This window comes from Typopeltis vanoorti, chromosome 3, assembly GCF_054136105.1.
Source record: "Typopeltis vanoorti isolate ZY-2024b chromosome 3, IOZ_Tvanoo_1.0, whole genome shotgun sequence".
NCBI classification, from domain to species: Eukaryota; Metazoa; Arthropoda; class Arachnida; order Uropygi; family Thelyphonidae; genus Typopeltis; species Typopeltis vanoorti.
This window is the reverse complement of record NC_143551.1, coordinates 73,314,438-73,335,741: the sequence shown is the minus strand read 5'-3', so window position 1 is coordinate 73,335,741 and position 21,304 is coordinate 73,314,438. Positions and strand designations below refer to the sequence as shown.

Here is a 21,304-nt window from a genome sequence, read left to right as displayed (position 1 = left end):
AGAGCATCTTCCTTCTGGAGCCCAACTCTGTGCTACTTGGGGAATTCTGTTTATTCCCCATATAAAGAACATGTCCAGTCCATTTCCATCTTCTTAGCGAATCTCTTCATCTGTTGACTTGGAGAAAGTTTTCTTTAAAAGTTCCTCGTTAGTAACTCTATTTGGCCAGAAAATTTTTGAAATTCTTCTTAAACACTTGTTTTGGAAAATGTCCAATTTATTACTTTGTGCTTTGGTAAGTTGCCACGTTTTAGAGCCATATAGCAGTACTACTCACACAATTGATTCATAGATATTAATTTTCACTTTATAATATTTGATGCCTTCCATAATTTGTTTAATGACCTGAAACAATTTTGTGCTTTAGCAATTCTTTATAAAACGTCTTCGTCAGTGCTGCCTTGTTTATTTATTACTGATCCAAGGTATGTAAAAGTATCAACATCTTCAATTGTTTCATTTTTTAACTTAATTTCTTCATTTGATTTTTCATTTATTCACATGACCTTCGTTTTCTTGTTGTTTATATATAGACCCATAGCTTCTGTGCATCAAGCAAAGTCATCAGTTTTTAGCTGTAAGTCATTTAACTTGGAGGACAGGAGCACAGGGTCTTCCAATAAAGTCCCAATATATTCCTCTCTTTTGATGATTAATTGATTTTTTCATAATCCAGTCAGTTAAAATTATAAATAATAGACCAGAGAGCACACAACCCTGCCTAACTCCAGTTTCAATGATAAAGAAGTCTGTAAATTTTCCATCTACTTCCACATAAGACTTGCTGCCATCATGCATATTCTTCATAATGTTGAGAAATTTATAAGGTATTCCATATTCTTCTAATATTTTCCAAAGTTTCTCTCTATTTACTGAGTCGAATGCTTTACTGAAATCGATGAAGTTTAGGTAAAATGGGTCTTAAAATTCTATACATTGTTCAATTATATTTCTAAGAGTAAATATTTGTTGGATGGTTCTGCAATCAGTTCGAAAACCTGCCTGTTCTTCCCTTAGTAAATTTTTGATTTCCTTTTTTAATCTATTAATTAAAATTTTGGTAAATATTTTTGGGGGAAGTGAAAGCAAACTAATTCCTCTTTATGTTAAAGATAACAAGTAATTTTATAAACTTGGTTTTAATCCTTTTTTCCCAAGTAAGCAAACAGACAGACAAGTAAGTCAAGTTTGCGCCTGAATATAGTTCAGGTCTGAGGCAACTCGTGGTACAGGTGAGGGGTAAGCTCTGATTACTTTCCTTAGTATTTCCCCTAATGCAAAGCACATCCACTTGCAGAGATGTATGATGCTATGCATTAAAGGCAAGGGCCACTACCAGACCGGTTTCAACCTTTATTGAGGTCTCGCCAGTGGGAGCCAGACCCAAAAATGCTAAAGTTGAAGTAATGCAGATCTTATAAATTTTACCTAAACAAGTTGCTACAAGGTGCTTTGACCTTATTAAATAAAAATCTCAGATGAGAGAAAGATGTAGAAAGGTTTTTACCATGGGTATACTATATGTTAAAGATACCAAGTAATTTTATAAACTTAGTTTTAATCCTTTTTTCCCAAGTAAGCAAACAGACAAATAAGTCAAGTTTGCACCTGAAGATCTTTAACATATAGTATACCCAAGGTAAAAAACTTTCTACATCTTTCTCTCATCCTGAGATTTTTATTTAGTAAGGTCAAAGTACCTTGTGGCAACTTGTTTTGGTAAAATTTATAAGCTCTGCATTACTTCTACCTTGGCATTTTTGGGTCAGGCTCCTACTGACGAGACCTCAATAAAAGTCGAAACCCATCTGGGTAGTGGCCCTTGCCTTTAATGCATAGCATCATACATCTCCGCAAGGGGATGTGCTTTGCATTAGGGGAAATACTAAGGAAAGTGATCAGAGCTTACTCCACCTTTACCATGAGTTGCCTCACACCTGAACTATGTTCAGCCGCAAACTTGACTTACTTGGGAAAAAAGGATTAAAACCGAGTTTATAAAATTACTTGGTATCTTTAACACATAGTATATACCCAAGATAAAAAACTTTCTACATTATTCCTATTTAATTTTCACACTTGGTCAAATCTCCTTTTTTGGGGGATTTTTATAATTACTGCTTCTTTCCATTGTTCAAGAATTTTTTCTGTCTTCCATATTTCATGGTATAACCTTTGTAATTTGGCAATAGTTGTGTTAAGATCATCTTTTAACATTTCAGCATTGATATTATCATTTTCGCATGTTTTGTTAGATTTTAGTGCTTTCAAGGCATCTTTGACTTCGCTCAACGAAATTTCGTCTTCAGAAATGTTCATAGTGGGTATTACACTAGTTGTAATATTTTGCGCCCGTTGAGATCCTGTATCTACCTTTACATTCAAAGTTTCTTCAAAACAGTCTCTCCATCTTCTTTGATTCTGGAGTCAATCGTCGATAACTTTCCTTGTTTGTCTCTAATGGAGGAAGGGATCTTTTTTTGTTACTATTGATTTGTTTTATAATCTGATAAAGTTATTTAATTTGTCCATGTTCTGCAGCATGTTGTGCTTCTTTTGCTAATTCATCAATATATTTTCTCTTGCTGGTTCTTGCAGCTTTCTTTGCACTTTTATTTAGTTCATTATAGTGATTGCTGTGTACCTTATATAATGGTTCAGAATTTGTATTGTTCATTAATAATTTTATCTTTTTTCTCTCTTCAATGATCTTCCAAGTTTCTGCAGTTAGTCATTCTTTATTTTTCTTTTTTCTTCGTTTACCAATTACATCTTCAGCAACTTCATTATATGTATTTTATTTCTGAAGTTTTCAAAATATTCTTCTACTTTCTTGTTTTCTACTGTTACATCTTGATTTTCCTCTATTTCTAATATATTGAATCTGTTCATTATCTCCAAAGCACTTTTCTCTTGTTTCTTTAATTTTTAATTTTTAATTTTTCAATATCAAATGCTGTTCTTGAACTTCTTTTCTTTCTTAATACACTTTGAAGTTTTAATTTCAATTTTGTCATTTACAAGAAGTGGTCAGAACCAACATCTGTATCACGTTTGACTCTCACATCAAGCATGAATCTTACTAATTTACTATTGATAGCAACATGATCAATTTGGTTTCTTGTACTGCAGTTCGGTGCGATCCAAGTCAATTTATGTATTTCTTTATGCTTGAATTTACTTTCTCCAATGACAAAGTTGTTCGTTTCACAAAAGGATACAAACATCATGCCATTTTCATTTTGGTCTCCACAAGCCTCGGAACCTAAGGATTTTTCTTCTACATATGACCTACTTCTTTATACCCACTTTTACCCATTTTACCCACTTTTGCATTAAGATCGCCAACGAGTATTATCATATCATGTTTTGGAATAGAATTTATTACCTTTTAGAGTTGTTCATGAACGCATTCTTTTATTTCTTCATCTGCATCATTAGTAGGTGCATAAACCTGCACAACAGAAAGTTTGATAAATTTGGAATAGAATCTTACTTTTATAATTCTCGCATTTACTGGTTCCCATTTCCAACAGGCTTTTGGTTACTTTTGGGTTCAATATTAGCACAACTCCTTTTTAATGCTTCTCCTCTGATCCGAGTACAATATTGTCTTGTTGTCTTTAGTTATGAGTCTACCAAACCAGTCCATCTGAGTTCAGTGATGCCTAAAATGTCTAACTTGTAATTGTCCATTTCATTTGTTACCTGCCTAGCTTTTCCTACCTGGTACAGTGTTCTGACATTCCATGATCCAATCTTTAAAATATTTTGTGGCTTCATAAGTGACTCTTTCAACAACAAGGGTTCTGAAAGGCTGGCTTATCCACATCAAACCAGGCTAGATAACATCTTTTGGGGTCTTGCAAATCACATCTGTTGCCAGGAGCATTTGTTCATCCAGATTTGCAGTTTCTATAATCAGATAATTTTTGCAGAGAGGGGTGATTAGCACTTCTCCCTACCATCCAAAGGGGAACCAGCTATACCCCTGGGACTGGATCTCCATTCATTGCCTCATATGATACGCTGGAATGCTGTTGGGGTATTCTACTATCCGCCCCAACACGAGGAAGTAAAACTCATTACTGTCTTAATTCTCAAGAAAAAGAACCCATTCTTCCAATCCTACTTTTGATGAACACTCAAATCTCTAAAAATGATGCTGATGAAATTTCTCTTCATACAGTAATTCTAATTCAATTTTTATTAGCAAAATTAAGAAAACCTTTGTAACAAAGGTTTTCTTCTCAACATTTAAGAAATTAACTTTTTTTTTTTTTCACACAAGGTGTTATTTTATATCTGAGTAGTTAGTAATTCCAGACTGATCATCTGTCTAACCATTGAGTACTGTTCTCATTTTGTTTGGTACCCCTAAGAGTTCCTACAAATTCTTTAACCAGTACAGAAGAAAACAATTAGGTTGATTAATGTTTCATCTCACATAGTTTCTTTCATTCACAGTTTCTGCTTGACTTTTCTGTAGATATTTTCAAGGTTACTCATCAGTATAGGTAATTCCACACTCTTCTCTTATGCTGCTAAAACCCATTCTGCGACTGTTCAATATGCATTCATCACAGTTCAGTCCAAAACTTTCAGAACAAACTTTCTTCTTACATAGCAGACATGAATGAAAAGGAAGAAAAATTTGTTATCTCCTGTCTTCTGAAATAGCTTTATTTATTATAATCAGTCACCAGGATTTGAAAAGAATAAATTAACATTGGTGAGGATACAGAGGTGGATAGCAAAAATGATATCATTACTGCACAGTGTTAGTTATAAGGATAGACTGAAGGCATGCAGACTACAGAGTCTGGTGGATAGAAGATGAAGGGGTGACGTGTTTGAGACATTTTAAACTTTTTGGGAGGTATTTACAGAATTCAAACTGGAGAGATTATTCATCTCTTGCAAAAGGTGGTTAGTAGGAGGGTGAGAAGTAGCTTTTTTTATGTGAAGAGCGGCTGGACCATGGAATTCATTGCCTGATAGGGTGGTGAAACAAGTCTATATAGTCGTATCATAGACTTTATGCTGTCTAAGATGGGCCATCCATGATGAGTCATTGTTTGTGTACATAATGTTCCACTTTGGTGGATAGTTGATGGTACAGACAGCCCTAATTATTACCTGGCCAAGAAATTAGCACTAACACTCAAGGAGTTTGTAGGCCACTTCCCCCTCCTTTATAAAGAACATACAACATTTCATAAACAAAATTAAAACATAATTCTCAGCAAAGATGATTTATTAGTCAGTTTGGTACTTCTGTCCTTTTTTACAAATGTCCCAATCAAAGACACAATTCTTCTTATCTTACAGAACAAATTCTTGCCTGATATCATGTCTGTCTGTCTGTCTGTCTCTCTTTCTCTACTATATTCTACATATGTTCTGGTCTGGCAAAATAATTTTTACCTACAAAAAAGAAGGTACAGCCATGGGCTCACCACTATTGTTTTTTTCCCTCCTCCATTGCCTGAGTTTTATATGGAAGCTTTTGAGCTACATGTGCTAGATTCCTTAACTTTAAAAACTATAGTTTGGCTAAATATATATATTGAAAGTTTTTCACTTGGTTATACTATAAATTATAGTATATTAGTCTCCAACATAAGTCAATGATACTGTGAACAAGGAATACAGAAGGTATGCATTAACCTTAGAGTTGAACCTTACATAGACACATGGAATCTATGAGGCCTACAAATGGGTACTCTTGATATTGTTTGTAAAAGCCAGAGAGAGAGAGATAAAATTTACATGTGAGGAATTACAGAGACCAGATGGAATGGAGAAGTTCACTTCAAAAGACAGGATGGTAAGCCAGTTGTTTGTTTCAGTAATGAAATACTGTGAGTAGGCATATTTAAAATAATTATAATACCAGATATAAACTCCTGTAATATATTTTATTAGCATAGAATTTTTGCCTAAGTATCATAGGCATCTTCAGTACAAGAACACATAAAGGCAATTGAATGTTAACAGACAATTCCAAAAGGCACCACCTAAGTAGCTAATGTAAGATAACTAAAAAGGTCAGTAAATTTCTTAACTTATTAAAAAAAAAAAAACATATATATTTAGACAAAATAAAGTTAGGAATGATTAGCTAATTTAAAAATTACTATCTCCCCCAAAGGGGATAGACGTAGACCATCGGATCTGTTTAAGTTAGGAGAGTGAAGTAAAGTTTTACATTTTTTTATAAAGCTGTTCCATGAGGAACTGACTTTTATGAAGAACTCTTGTCTTGTTCTAGCTTACCTTTAAAGCTTGCTAAAGATAAGCTAGTTGTTTATTCAAGAGGTGACTCAAAGCATCATGGGGTAGCTGGGGTACTGAGACAGTTCATGCAAGAGCCCTTTTTGATTATAATCCTGTTAATGACAGGATACTTTGTATTAGACTTAATGCTCATCCTACCAATGTGTCTATCATGGTAGTTTATGCATCAAACACAGATAGGTTTGATGAAGGAATTCTATGAAAACCTACAGACTGTTTTGGACTGCTTACCAATGAGGGATGTGCTTTTCATCTTAGGATGTTTTAATGCAGGAAAATATGAGAGCTAGGCCTGAGCGAGGCATGTTTGGTCTGGGTGAATGTATTACCCATGGTGAAGGACTGTTGGAATTTACCCATGCACAGATTAGTTATTACCAATATCTGCTTCCAGAAACACCCATGATGGAGCTATATTTGAACATCTAACATTGATAGATCAAGGCACCAGATTGATTACATCCTGTTCTCCAGCAGTGGGAAGACAGGCATCCTTGATGTGCATACTTGTCCTGGAGCAGACTGTGGTACAGACTGTCAGCTAGTTTACTCACTAGTAATTACTAGTTAGTTCACAGAAGAAACATCAACTTGGTTGGATGATCTTTTGGAGACTAGTGAGGAGAACTCACCTGAAATTCTCTAATTCTCTAGAAAGGAGTCAATGTTATAATGCAGGATAATAATCATAATTATTATTATTAAGAGAAACCTCCTGCCATGAATGAAAGAGCCCTCACCCCCTTCTTAGCGGCATTCATTCTCAGCTTCCAAGGATTCCCTCTTGTCATTTCTCCACCCCTCCATAAATTAAAAATTCCAACAACTGAAATCCTGTATAACGCTATCAGAAGTTTGTAAGTCTCAATCATATCCCTCCTCTTTCTCCTGTTTGTCTGCAGTCTGCAAATTCTCAATCTGTCTTCATTACCAGTATTCGACAATCCTGATATCATTTTTAAAACTCTCCTTTGCACTCTCTCTCTCTCTCTCTCTCTCTTTCTTTCTCCACTATATGAGAATTACAACAGAAACCTGAGCAGAATATTCCAAGTGAGTTCATATCAAGGCCTTGTAAAGAGGTAAAATGACATCCTTATCTTTACATATAAAAGTTTGTTCCAGCATTGCAATTATCTTTTGAGTTGTATTTGCAGTCTTTGCTACATAGTCCCCACTAAATTTCAACTTCCTATCTATTAACACTCCAAGCTCATTAGCCTCATCAATTTCTTCTAGCATAATCCCACCAATTCAATATGACATTGGATATCTAATCATGCCTAAGTGAATGATTTTACATTTACTGACATCCATTTCCCCAAGCCCACAATTCCAGCCTATTCATATCACTCTGCAAGTACTGCATATCAGCAGTATTCCTGATTACCCTACCTATCTTTGCATCATCATCGTCATTAAATAACTGTATGTTGCTTGACAAATTCTTCCCAATATCATTAATTATTATTATTATTATTATTATTATTATTATTATTATTATTCAGGCCTTCATGGAGTCAAAAGACTCATCGTGGGAGGTCCTTCCTAAGAACATAAAGTCTGTCAAGACTCATCGAGGGGAGGTCTCCCCCTAAGAAACACAAAGTCTATCATACCATTCCTTAAACTCATTGACCGTTCTCGCTCTCACCACTCCATCAGGCAATGCATTCCACGGTTCAACCACCCTCCATGCAAAGAAACCACTCCTCACCCTCTTGCTCACAGTTTCCTTTCGTAACTTCCAGGGGTGGCCTCTTGTCATCACTCCTTCCCGCTGTTCAACCAAGCGAAAGAACTCCCCAGTGTCAACCCTGTAACCACCTCTCAACAGTTTAAAAGTCTCAATCATATCACCTCTCCTTCTCTGCAGTCCACATTCCCTCAGCCGATCCTCAATACTATCCTTGTACAATCCTGAAATCATCTTTATCATCCATCTTTGTATCCTTTCCGCAGTTAATTTATCCCCTTCAAATCCTGGGGAACAAATCTGAGAACAATAGTCTAAATGTGGTCTGATCAAAGACTTATACAACAAAATGATAACCCTTTTATCTCTGCAGGTTAGTGTCCTTCTCATAATTGTAGCAATCCTCTGTGTTACTTTCACCACCTTTGCAATATGTCCCCTAAATTTGAGGTTTCTATCAATCATCAACCCCCAGATCTCTTGTCTCCCCTACTTCCTCCAGTGTAACTCCTCCCATAGAGTATGCAGCATCCCATCGATGTTTCCCAAACCTCAAGACCTTACATTTTGTTGCATTAAACTGAGATCCCCATTCATTTGCCTATCTATCTAGCTTATTCAAATCCTCTTGCAGGGATACCACATCTGCACTATTACTAATAATCCTTCCCAGCTTCACATCATCCGCAAACAACTGACTATCCCCTTGCAATCCACTGGCAATGTCATTGATATAAAGGTTAAACAATATAGGTCCCAGTACTGAGCCCTGTGGGACCCCACTTGTAACCCTCTGCCTCCTTGAAACTGCCTCACCATACACAACTCTATGATGCCTATCGGACAGCCAATCCTGAATCCAGTTGACCAATCTGACATCCAGACCCATGTGCTGCAACTTAAATATCAGCTTATCATGTAGCACCCTGTCAAATGCCTTCGCTAAGTCTAAAAAAATGACAGTATAAGCCCTTCCCCTCATTTAATGCTCTTGTAACTTTATCATAAAAGGCTAGCATATTGCTAAAACAAGAGCGCCCTTTCACAAATCCATGTTGACTCTCACAGATAACATTACCCTCATCTGCCCAATGCTGTATACGGTCTCTCACTACTTTCTCCAAGATCTTAACAACTACTGATGACACACAGACTGGCCTATAATTAGACACTTCCAGTCTGTTACCACCCTTATGCAATGGCACTATCTTACCTTCCTTCCATTCCCTTGGCACCTTTCCCGCAGCAGACTTTCATGGAAAAGCCAGGTTAAAGGCACTGTCAGTTCCCTGGCACATTCTCTCAAAACTCTTGGTGAAATACCATCCAGTCCCAAAGCTTTACTGACATCCAGAGTACTCAGTATCTGAAACACACTCTCCTCCTGTACCTCTAAACCTCGAACTAGCCCTATCCCTCTAACATTAAAACTGACTCCTCTAGGATGAAATACTCCAATAAAGTGTTCATTGAACAATTCCACTATGTCCTCTGCATCAGTCACTCTATTCCCATTTTTATCCCACAATATCATTCTTCCACAGTCATTTCTCCTCCTGATCCTTGTGGTACAACCACTGGTTACCTTGAATCTTGCAGCTCACATTTCCCTATATACCACTTTCTAATATCTGACATTCAGCCATTCTCTTATCCATGATAATATTCTATAATCCAAACTCATATTCTCCAATTTATGCAACAGTCTACCATGCTGTATTCCATCAAAAACAAATATTATTTTCCACTAAAAACGTTTTTAGTGGAAAATAATATTTTTGTTCATTCTGAGTTTGTGGAAAGGGTTTGTAACCACCTTAAAAATTTGAAATGGAATTTTGAAGCATATTTTCCAAATAACTTTTATAAGAAATTTCTGTGGGTTCGCGATCCATTTCAGGCTTGCTTGCAGTCACGATAACGACCTTTCGTTATCGAAAAAGGAACAGTTAATTGAGCTTTCAAGTGACAGTGGGCTTAAAATGCAATTCCGTGATCTTGGTTTTGCTCGATTTTGGATCTCGCCTTCAGTGAGAAGTGAATTTCCAGAATTATCTGAAGAAGCATTGAAAATCGTCCTGCAGTTTTCTACAACCTATCTTTGTGAGAAAGGATTTTCATTGCTCCTTCAAATAAAAACAAAATACAGAAATCGTCTTAGTGTGTGTGCCAATCTTCGACTGAAGTTGACCAATATTGAGCCAGATATCCAGCAACTCTGCAAGGGCCGAGAAGCTCAACCATCTCATTAAAATTAAGTAGTAACATTATTATATCATCTTATTTATTTGTTTAATAAAAATTAAAACTTTGTTCAATGATGATACACTTTTAATTGTTTACTTCCAATTTAATTAATTATGTTGCCATATCTTTCAAAACATGCTTTTAGATTTATTATGTTATAAATGATACAGTTTTTCCGAAATGTTGGTAATTCCTACACAGGTTTTTTAAAAAAAATTACAGAAAGTCAAAATGACAGATAAGGAAATAAATTAAAAACACTATGTTTATTTTTGAAGTAAAACTTTAATTCCAACATTCCAAAATGTTATTTTTCTTGTATTTCTGTTCGCAAAATCGTCGATCACATTGTCGATGTCTATTTCATCACTCAGTTGCTATTTTATAGACAGTAAGACATGATTTCATAAACGCCAAAAAAAAAAAAAAAAAAAAAAAAGTGCCCCAGCTACGCCTCTGTAACTTAGTGGTCTGCAGAATTGTTTTAGGCATTTTACTGGTCCTTGGGCTTAGAAAAGTTGAGAAACGCTGCACTAGATTATATTGTCTACCAAATGCTTTTTGACTGTATAGGATGTCCTACTTAGGATATCTAAATATTTATCCAATTTTAGAATTGCCTGTTATTGTCCAATTGCTGTTCTATAATCTTGTACTGAAGATACTTATGACACTAGGGTGAAAATCCTACAATAAATTACTTTTAGTGTGAGTTTTGCCACACAGGCTCCACTCCTATCCTATCCTTCCTAAATACTGAAATGATACATCCTTATATTTTGAAATTATATTATACAGTAACAATTTAAAATAATGTTATGGGCTGAAACGTGAAGTATGTTATGCTAACAAAAACACATTTGTTTAGAAATCTAATAAGCATTTGTTATCAAAGCCACTACTTTGCTCTTTTATCCACCCCCAAAAAAGTAAATACTACTCTTAATAATAATAATAATAAAATTTCATGTAATTCTGAAAATTATCAGTATAACATAAACATATAATTATTTCTGGTTCATAGGGATTTCAGTTTTAATCGAATAGATCTTAAGAATACAGACTTCAGTCCCTACACAAGTCTTGGAGAACTGTATGTATATACTTATATTAATTCATGTCATTTTTAAGTTATCTGTTAATAAAATAAGTTCTGTTACGTTATTTAATTTTAAAACATGAAATAAATGTATCAAGTAATGCATGAACTATTTTAGTGCCCTAGCAAAGTATACTTATTTTTGACAGTAATATATATATATATATATATATATATATATTTGGCCATGTAATGTTTTACACATTCTAATCACTACACCAAACTGTACCATTTTGAAGAGATGGAAATTTTGATCTTCAAAAGTAGGTCATGAAAAAATATTGACACATAGAAATGAGTAGTTTAGAATTCATAAATGAGTTGCAGGTGGAGGTTGCTGTTTTAAAATAGCAGTTAGACAAAAACAGTTAAACAAAAACAATGATAAATGATAGTTTTAAAAAAACCACAGGGGATATTGTGCTTATTTTTGCTTCTGGCTCTGCGGTAGTGGAATAAATCACACTTCTAGTAACAAAGCAATAGTAGTAAACTACGATAGTAATTCATAAATAGTGATTTAAATCTTGCAAAAAAAAATTGGCTGAGAGAAGGACATTCCACTAGCAATGAAACTTAGATAAGATTGTAATATGAATTACCAAGCAGTCCTCAAGAGTGTACTTGGAAGAAGAAAAAGAAGAAGAAGAAGAATTGATTATAAAAAGATCCAGAGTGCTGGGTGAGTAGAGAGGATTGGCAGGAATTCTCATTATTGGGAGATGAATGAAAGGTAGGCAAATTTAGTTTAATCCTTTATCCAAGTGTGAGCAAACAGAGTTTGTGCCTGAAAGTATCTTCAGGACTGGGGTAAGGTGGTACCACACCAGGGCAACTCGTTGCAAAGGTGAAGCAAGCTATCAACACTCCTGTCTCAGTATCGCCTATAATGCAAAACACATCTCCTTGCAGATATGTCTAATGTTATGCATTAAGGGAAGGGCCACTACCGAGACTAGTTTCGACCTTTATTGAGGTACAATGGGAGTTCATGCCTTTCATCACTGGCCTCTTTAGATTTAAAAAAAGTTGTGCTGAGAGTCAGCTTGATAGTGAGAGAGGAGGAGAAAGATAGAGTGGATAGTAATAGATAGTTAAAGAGGCCTTAGTTGATCTACTTGGCCTGACTTAAATGCCGGCACCAAGCAGATCTCCGACATTATCTCCCTCCATCCGTTTGTTCTTTTCAGCTTTTCCCGGTCAGTCACCTCTTCAGATGACTGCCCTATGAAAGTGGGGAAAAACAAATGAAAGAAGCACTACATGAAAAAGGAACTGGTAAATAACATTAAAAATTACATATCACAATTTGTAAGACAGAACCAAAGAAATGAGAAACTAGGTGAATTCTGAAATTTCAACCTGAATGATCAGAAGAGCGGGGGAAGAGCCTAGCCTGGGTGATGCAGCCCACGAGGAGCTGCACCGCCTCGATATAGGCCTTCGCAGCCCAGGTTCTCAGGATACCCCCCTCCTGTGTGGAAAAGACATAGACTTTTTTCACAAAAAAAATTCTAATTCTGAAAGAGAGAAAAAGAAAATTCACCCCCCCCCGAGTCTGGCAACTGTATGCGAGGAATCGACTAACTTGTCAGCCTGTTAGGCAGGGCTTAAATCCTCCTGCTTTCTATTTTTATGGGTACTAAGGATGTGATCATATAACTTTTCTCTGCGGGAGTAGTTTAGCATTCCTAGGCCTCTGTACAATGCTGCTCCCACGTCATCCTTTGCATCAATAAATTCTTCGATTTGTTCTGGAGTGATTTCGTCAATGTCTTCGATAAACATATCGTTCCACTCTGTGCTTACCACTTTAGGCCTGTTTTTCCCTGTGAGGATAAGTAGAATATCCCCGAATGTTTCTATTCCATTTCGTAAAACCTTCGCATCCTCAGGGAAGTCTTTTAGTAGATGCAGTATCGGTGCATTGGCTTTTGCATAAGGGTACTTTGTGGGTTCTGCTGTTATTACCTTTCCAGGTTCAGCTATGCCCGGACTCCCTGGTTTTATTTTTTTCACATTCCCTTCTTCAGGGCTGCCTGGTCTTTTTTGTGTGGTTTCTTCACTATGAATTTCCATTTCTACTGTTTCTTCTTCTGTTGTTTCTTCAACTACCATGATAGGACCTTCCTGCTGGTGTGTCTGTTTATTTTCTGTGGCAGTGGTTTGGTCGTTGTCTAGCTCCTCATGCTTTGCTTCTTTCCTGGCTACTTCTACAGTTTTGGCTGTAGGTTTCGCTGTTACTTCAATTTGCGATGTGGCGGTATGATTCTTTGTTGCTGCCCTTTCATGCGCAGCCTTCAGAATTGGGAAATCATTTGGTTTCGCAGCACTGACATTTTTTCCTGGTGCTTTGGTGTTGGGCGTGATATTGCCTCCTATTTTTTCTGCCAAGTTTCTCCTCGGACAGGTGTCCACTTTATGGTCGGTAGCGGCGCATTTTAAGCATGCCAACTGGCATTGTGCCAGTGAATGACCCGCTGTGAGGCAGTTCTTACATTTCAGTTTGGGGCACTGGACTCCGAGGTGACTGAGGGCGCCACATTTATAACATTGCCTTTTTACTCCAGGGTAACTAACCATTACCCTGGCCAATCCAATCATGATAAAATTTGGGACTTCCTCCTTCATTGTTAGCGAGAACGTGACTTCCCCCGACATCCATTCAGGGAAGTCAGCGTCTTTGCCTACTTGGATGTCTCGTACGGTTCCCCATTTTGAAAAAACTTGAGTGATAATATCATTCCCTCCTTCAAGGTATTCTAGTGGGAAACGGTCTATTCACATTCTTTTAGCAATACTTCCCACAACAAATGGGTGGCAAATTTTTCCTTCACATTAACCCTTTGCAATAGTTTCTCTCTTGTATTGGTATTCTTACACACTACTTGATATCTTCCCCCCCCCATAGGGGGTAAAGCCAGAAATATTGTCAGCTCCGACGCAGTCTATGAGAGCTTTCGCAAATGTCCTCTTAAGGATACTTGCGTCAATTTCGAACCCAAGGGTTCTTACTCTCGGAAGAGCCGAAGACATGCTTTAGGGGAAAAAAAAGGAAATACCTGTTACACTAGGGTACAGGTGGAACACCAATAACCAAGGGAAAAAAACAACAACAACAACAAAGGGTTCTTACCAAGGCAGCAGGACTGAAATAGGAGCTCTCTCTCTCGGGGTCTGGTAACTGGAATCCAAGGCTGGGATACTTCCACTGTAAGACTGGATCATGAAGCTTTCTTTCGGGCCGCTTGAAAACGCAAATCTCGTCAGCTGGGTAGGCGATCCTGAAGGTGGTGCAATACCAAAACGCTCTTTCTCTTCGATCTGGAGCTCTCCTTTAGGTCCTAGTTATTGAGGTCTCATCAGTGGGAGCCAGGCTAGAAATATCTCCAAGAAGGCTAGAATCTGCACAAAAACATTCAGAACTGAGGCTCACAACATGGCTTTCCATGGTATAACTGCAATAATCAAGTTACACATTACCCATGCCTACATGCAATATTGTCTTCAGTGGTTCAAAGAGCATGTGCAGTGGGACATAGAAGCTTGGAAAGTTGTGTTATGGAGTGACAAATCATGCTACACTCTCTATTGAGCAGATGGACAGGTGCATGTATAGCATATGCCTAGTGAATGCCTCTTACCAGATTGCATAACCCCAACTATGAAATTCGGAGGTGGCAGTTCTCATCCTGTTTTTCCTAGTTTGACCTCTGAATTCTATTTGTGTTGACATAAAAATTGAACTTAAAGAAGTATCTAAACATTCTGGAGAATGCAATGCTTCCTATTTTGCAGCATTCCTATGGAACTGATCATTGTCTCTTTCAGCAAGATAATGCACTTTATCATAAAGCTGCTGCTGTAACTGCATGATTTGTTGACATGAACACCAGCACACTTGACTGTCCTCCACAGAGCCTTGATCGCAACCCTATTGAACATCTGTTGGATGAACTGAAGCATTTGGTGTGGTCAATTGGCATCCACCCTATTATGTGCCTATAGAAAGAATGGCCCAAAATTCCCATTGATTGCTATCGTATACTTGTGGAAAGTATGCCTTGTAGGATTGCTGCAGTCATCACAGCAAAAGGAGATCCTATATCTTATTAAGGAGGGCAGCATGGCTGTTTGTTCTTCGCACTATGGCGAACAAATTCTTTCCATGCAGTTTATATTATATTGCATAAGTGTGTATGGGGCCACTATTCCAGAAGTGGAAAGTGGCTTGTAGTATGGTAAAGAGCTCTGTTTTACAATTGTTGTTGTTTAAATTATATGTTGATGATATTGGGAAAGGTTTGAATGAGGATATATTGTAGTTTAAACCATGACTGCAGTGGAATGGTAGAAAATAGTGTAATGCTGTATGGGAATTCTGTAGTGAAGGATGTGAAAATGGTGCAGGCGTCAAAAGTATGAGAGCAGCAACAAGAAGAAGAATGATTGAGGTTGTGGAGAGGAAAGAAAATGCAGAGGAGTTGACTGTGCTGTTTGGAACAAATGACCTGCAAAGAAGTATGCATGAGGTAGTGCATGATTTTTTAGTGTTTCTAGAGATAGTGAAGCAAAAGATCATGAGAGATAGAATTGTGAGTGTGTTACCAAGGTATAATAGTAGAGAACTGAGGAGAAAAATAACGATCAGCCATAATGGTATGAGAGCTGGAATGTGTGGGAATAGCATTTGAGTTTGTTAATGTGTGACATAAAATTTGAAGGTAGGAAAGAGCTGTTTGATACAGATCATGTGCATTTTTGAGTGGGACTGATAGTGTGAAGCTGGGTAGATTGTTGATGAAAGGAGGAGGAGTTAGTCAGGGAAATGAAAACTAGATGGTGGGACTGTGAGTGTAAGATACCAAAATTGGTGTGAGATTATCTTGTGATTGTCTGCGAAAATGCAGATGGTGGTGGTGGTGGGCAGTAGATGGCATTGGTATGGTTGCGGTTCATTGTAATTGGTGGATTGAATGATGGAGACGAAGAGCATGAAGGGTAGATGCCTTCTGTCGATGAGTCTTTAGATTCCCTGGAGGTGTCACATAATAATAATAATATGTGAGAAAGGAAGATGTTAGAGATGCAAAATAGCCTTGATGTGACCAGTAGAGTCAAATTACATGAATCATGGGATAAGGAACTGTGGGAAGGAAAGGGAACCAGAGGAAAGCTATTGTGCTTATACACCAATGCAAGGAGTATTAGGAATAATGGTGCAGATTTTAAAGTGGCCTTGATATAGTTAGTCAGCTTACAAATCATTGGTATCAGTGAGACATGGTGGTTAACATGAGGATGACATGCTCACACAAATAGAATGTGATGGTTATAGCATTTTTCAAAAAGACAGAAAAGATGAAAGAAGAGGTGGAATGCCCATATTAGTGATGATTTCAGAACAGTTATATCCTCTTATTGCAGAGCTTGAAGAAAAATAATGGGGCCATTTGAGGCCATTTGGTGTGAAGTTGAGGTTAGCACAAATTTTGATATTTAGTGGGATATTGCTACAGGCCAGGGAATGCAGAGGAAGAAGATTCTGAAATGTTTAGACAGATAGGACTGGATGGTATTTCACCACGGGTTTTGAGAGAATGTGCTAAAGAACTGACAGCACTTTTGACCTGGCTTTTCAATAAAAGTCTGACTGTGGGGAAAGGTACCCAGGGAATGGAAGGAAGGTAAGATAGTGCCGTTGCATAAGGGTGGTAGCAGACTGGAAGTGTCTAATTATAGGCCTGTTTGTGTTTCATCAGTAGTTGTTAAGGTCTTGGAGAAATTAGTGAGGGACTGTATACAGCGTTGGGCAGATGAAGGTAATGTTATCTGTGAGAATCAACATGGATTTGTTAAGTGGCACTCTTGCTTTAGTAATATGGTTGCCTTTTATAATAAAGTGACAAAAGCAGTTGATGAAGGTAAGGCATATACTGCCATTTTTTTGGATTTTGCAAAGGCATTTGACAGAGTGCCACATGATAAGCTGATATTTAAGATGCAGCACGCCACATGATAAGCTGATATTTAAGATGCAGCACGCCACATGATAAGCTGATATTTAAGATGCAGCACATGGGTTTAAATGTTGGGTTAGTCAAATGGATTCAGGATTGGCTGACTGATAGGTATCAGAGAGTTGTATATGGTGGGGGGGGGGAGAAATATCAAGGAAGCAGAAGATTACAAGTGGGGTTCCACAGGGCTCAGTACTGGGACCTGTATTGTTCAACCATTATATCAATGATATTGTTAATGGATTGCAAGGGGAACATTCAGTTGTTTGCTGATGATGTGAAGCTGGGAAGGGTTATCAGTAATAGTGTAGATATGGCAGCCCTGCAAGAGGATTTGAATAAACTAGACAGATGGGTAAACGAATGGGGGGGTGTCGGTTCAATGCAGCAAAATGCAAAGTCTTGAGGTTTGGGATCCATCGATGGGAGGATGCATACTTGATTGGAGGAGCTGCACTGGAGGAACTGCACCCAACCTCCTCGGGGAGACAAGAGACGTTGGGGTGATGATTGATTGAAAACTAAAATTCAAGGAGCATATTGCAAAGGTGGTGAGGGTAACTCAGAGATTGCTGCAATACTGAGAACGATGCTGACCTGCAGAGATAAAAGAGTTATCATTCCGTTGCATAAGACCCTGATCAGACCATGCTTGTTGGGTTTTTTTAAGCATCCATTTTATTTTAATAATTTTTACTTACTTATTCAATTTTAATTTTTTTTTTGGATAATTAAAAAATATATATTTATTTATTTAATTTAATTCTGCTGTGGACCACCTGTCCCATCGTCGCAAACCACAGGTTGAGAAACACTGCCTTAGTGTATTTCATGTAGGGGAGGCAATGAGTAGTATTAAATAACATTAGGATGGACACAAAACTGGCAGTTCAAAAGTGTGTAGAATATTAAGCAGTGGTGGCCAGTGAAATTTTTAAGTGCAGGGTGGTGCATATACAAAAAAAAAAAAAAAAAAAACTTTTTTTTCCTAATCAGTAATGAATTTATTAATAAATAAATTTACATATTAAAAATTGCTTTATTAAAAATATTTCATCCTCACCACGAACAAACACCAATAATAAAAGTTTCGTATCAATAGCAATGACAAGTGCAAACAAATATCGGCGTTAGATCGCAGTGCATTTGTTTCGTGTAATGATAATTGAAAAAATATAATTCTTTTCATATTTTGAACAGTGACACACGGCATACAGTCTTGTATCTATAATAAATAAATAATTATATGTTATTTTAACAAAATAAAATGAGATTTACAAAAAAATAGTTCACCACGAACACATGCCAATAATAAACATTTCATATCTCACAGAAATAACGAGCGTAGGCATAAGATATGCTGCCCAAGCGGCAGTGTATCTAATGATGTAACGTGCAACGACAAGGCAAGTGAATATTGGCGTCAGATCACAGTGCATTTGTGTCGTGTAATGATAATTGAAAAAATATTATTCTTTTCATATTTTCAACAGACACTTGTCATAATTCAGCCTTGTATCTATAATAAATAAATAATTATATGTTATTTTAACAAAATAAAATAAGATTTACAAAAAATAGTTCAACACACACACGCACCAATAATAAATATTTCATATCTCATAGAAATAAGGCACGTAAATATACTAAAAATACACTGCCGTTTGAGCAGTTACAGTTGGGAATGACATGACTGTGCAATGACAAGCACAAACTATCAGCTTTAGATCGTAGTGCATTTGTTTCGTAATCTAAAGCGTTAATCGAACAATTCCAATTATTAACTATTCAATCAATGCCAAAACATAAGCTGTAACCTTTAACATGTTGTATTGCATTTTGTATAATGTTGTAAGCATTGTTATTATTTATAAACACAAACAAATTTTAATTTTTTCATTTTTTCCTTGGTGCAGTGTCACAGTGCTTATGTATGGGCTGCCACTGATGTTAAGCAACCTTGATGTTAATAAAGTTATTGGATTATCTTAAGGGAATGTTCAAGAGAGAGAAAGAGAGAGAGAGAGAGATGGCAGTGCCCTTGACTTAGTTGTTCAACAGACATCTGGCTACAGGAACAGTTCCCAGAAGAGAGGAAAGAAGGAAAAATAGTGCCACAGCATAAAGGAGAATACAAGTCAGTGGTGTGAAACTATTGGCCAGTGTGTATATCAAATGTAGTCGGGAAGGTATTAGAGTGGCTGTTTGAAGACAGAATACAAACTTGGATTGATGAGAATGGAAATCTTTTGCGGGAGCAGCATGTGTTTGTTAATCGGAGATCATGCTGTAGTAACTTGGCTACATTTTATAATAGGTTGTCTAGCACACCACATAGGGGAGATGCTCATACAGTTTATTGAATTTATATAAAATACAAGGAAATAAGGGAATAATATTTATTTAAAGGCCATATATTTCAGCCAGAGAATTATAGGCCATCATCAGTGGCACTGTTAATTAGTAATTAACTAACATTGCCACTGATGATGGCCTGTAATTTTTAGGCTGAAATATATGGTCTTTAAGTAAATATTATTCATTTATTTCCTTGTGCTCTTGTGTGAATTGAAGAAACCTTATAACATAAAAATCTCTTAAAGAACAATCGCACAGACAGTGATTTATCTGAATTTTGCTAAAGCATTTGATAGAATACTAAATGGTAAACTGCTGTTAAAATTGAGTAAGATGGGGAAAGATAGCCATTTGGTAAGTGGATCACAAGGCTGGTTGACTAATAGGAGCTAGCAAGTTGTGTATGGAGGTGCAATGTTCCAAAAAATGAAGGTGACATGTGGGATATCACAGAGTTCTGTTCTGGGACCACTGTTGTTTATCTTTATATCAATGAGATAGTTGACAGTGAAGGAGATATTCATTTTTTTGCTGCTAGTGATAAATTAGGAAAAACAATGTCAGGAAGTTCTGATGTGTTGTTATTACAAGAGGATTTGAATATGTTGGTGCTTTGGACCAGAGAAAAGCTTTACCACATTTGAGGAATTTTGCTTCAGGATGTGGACATGTTGGTGGATAGGGGACTGAAGTTGGGGGAGTGGGAGCATATCATGAAAACAGTAAGGATTACACAAAAATTGCTACTATAATATGAAATATTTGAATTTCTGTAAACAAATCTGGTCACCTGGTTATATCAGTGATAGAGAAACATTAGACTGAGTGCAGAGGCAAATAACTAAGACAGTCTCAGGACTCTGGAATATTGAGTATGAGGACAGATTAAGGGATTGTGCTCTTCAGAACTCAGTGGATAGGAGGAGGGGGGGGTGATATGAGTATTTCATTAAAATGTATAAGCTGGTGAGAGGAGCCTACCAAATAGATCCCATCCCATTCATGAGTCATCTCCTATCCAGGAGGTTGGCTACCATGATGTGACTCATGGTAGACATGAGCTATGAGCATAACAACATGTGATGAGGGCTCTATCTCTTCTACATATTGTCATAAGTATTCATGGCTGTAAATCGATGTGTGTTCACAGGGCTGGTTTGCCTGTTCTGAGGGAAAAACCTAAGTTTCTGGGTGAAAAAACCCTCTACCTCAGTATGAGATCGGCTAACTCACATTTAGTAGAAAGAGACCAGATAAAGGTTCCTCATACCATGGATGGGAATCGAACCCAGGTTTTTTGACCAAAGGGCTTTGTCTTTACTGTCTGAGCTACAGAGGTTCACCAGATAGATACAGGGGGGATTATTACATAGCATAATGGGTGGTAAAAGAACAAGAGGTCGTCTCTGGAAACTGTACAAAGGTCATATGAGTAAAGATGTGAAAAAGAGATTTTTTTTCTCGGTGGGTGTTGAACAAGTGGAATGCATTGACAGAGTGGGTAGTGAGTGCTCCAATATTGAACGTGTTAAAGGCAAGGTATGATTGTTATTGTGGTCTGAGTGTTCACCTCGCATGATCAGT

At 37.0% G+C, this 21,304-nt stretch overlaps 1 protein-coding gene across 2 annotated transcripts in view; it reads left to right on the top strand.

Moving 5' to 3' along the window:
• LOC150108267 (uncharacterized) overlaps positions 1 to 21,304 on the top strand; it is a 709,268-nt gene that overhangs the window by 450,583 nt on the left and 237,381 nt on the right. For both annotated transcript variants that reach the window (XR_016548127.1, XM_090390670.1), the window contains exon 32: positions 11,268 to 11,336. Coding sequence is in view for 1 of the 2 variants with exons in the window: in XM_090390670.1 (XP_090246796.1) it covers positions 11,268 to 11,336 (69 nt within the window). In the remaining variant the exon portion in view is untranslated. The remainder of the gene's footprint in view (positions 1 to 11,267; positions 11,337 to 21,304) is intronic.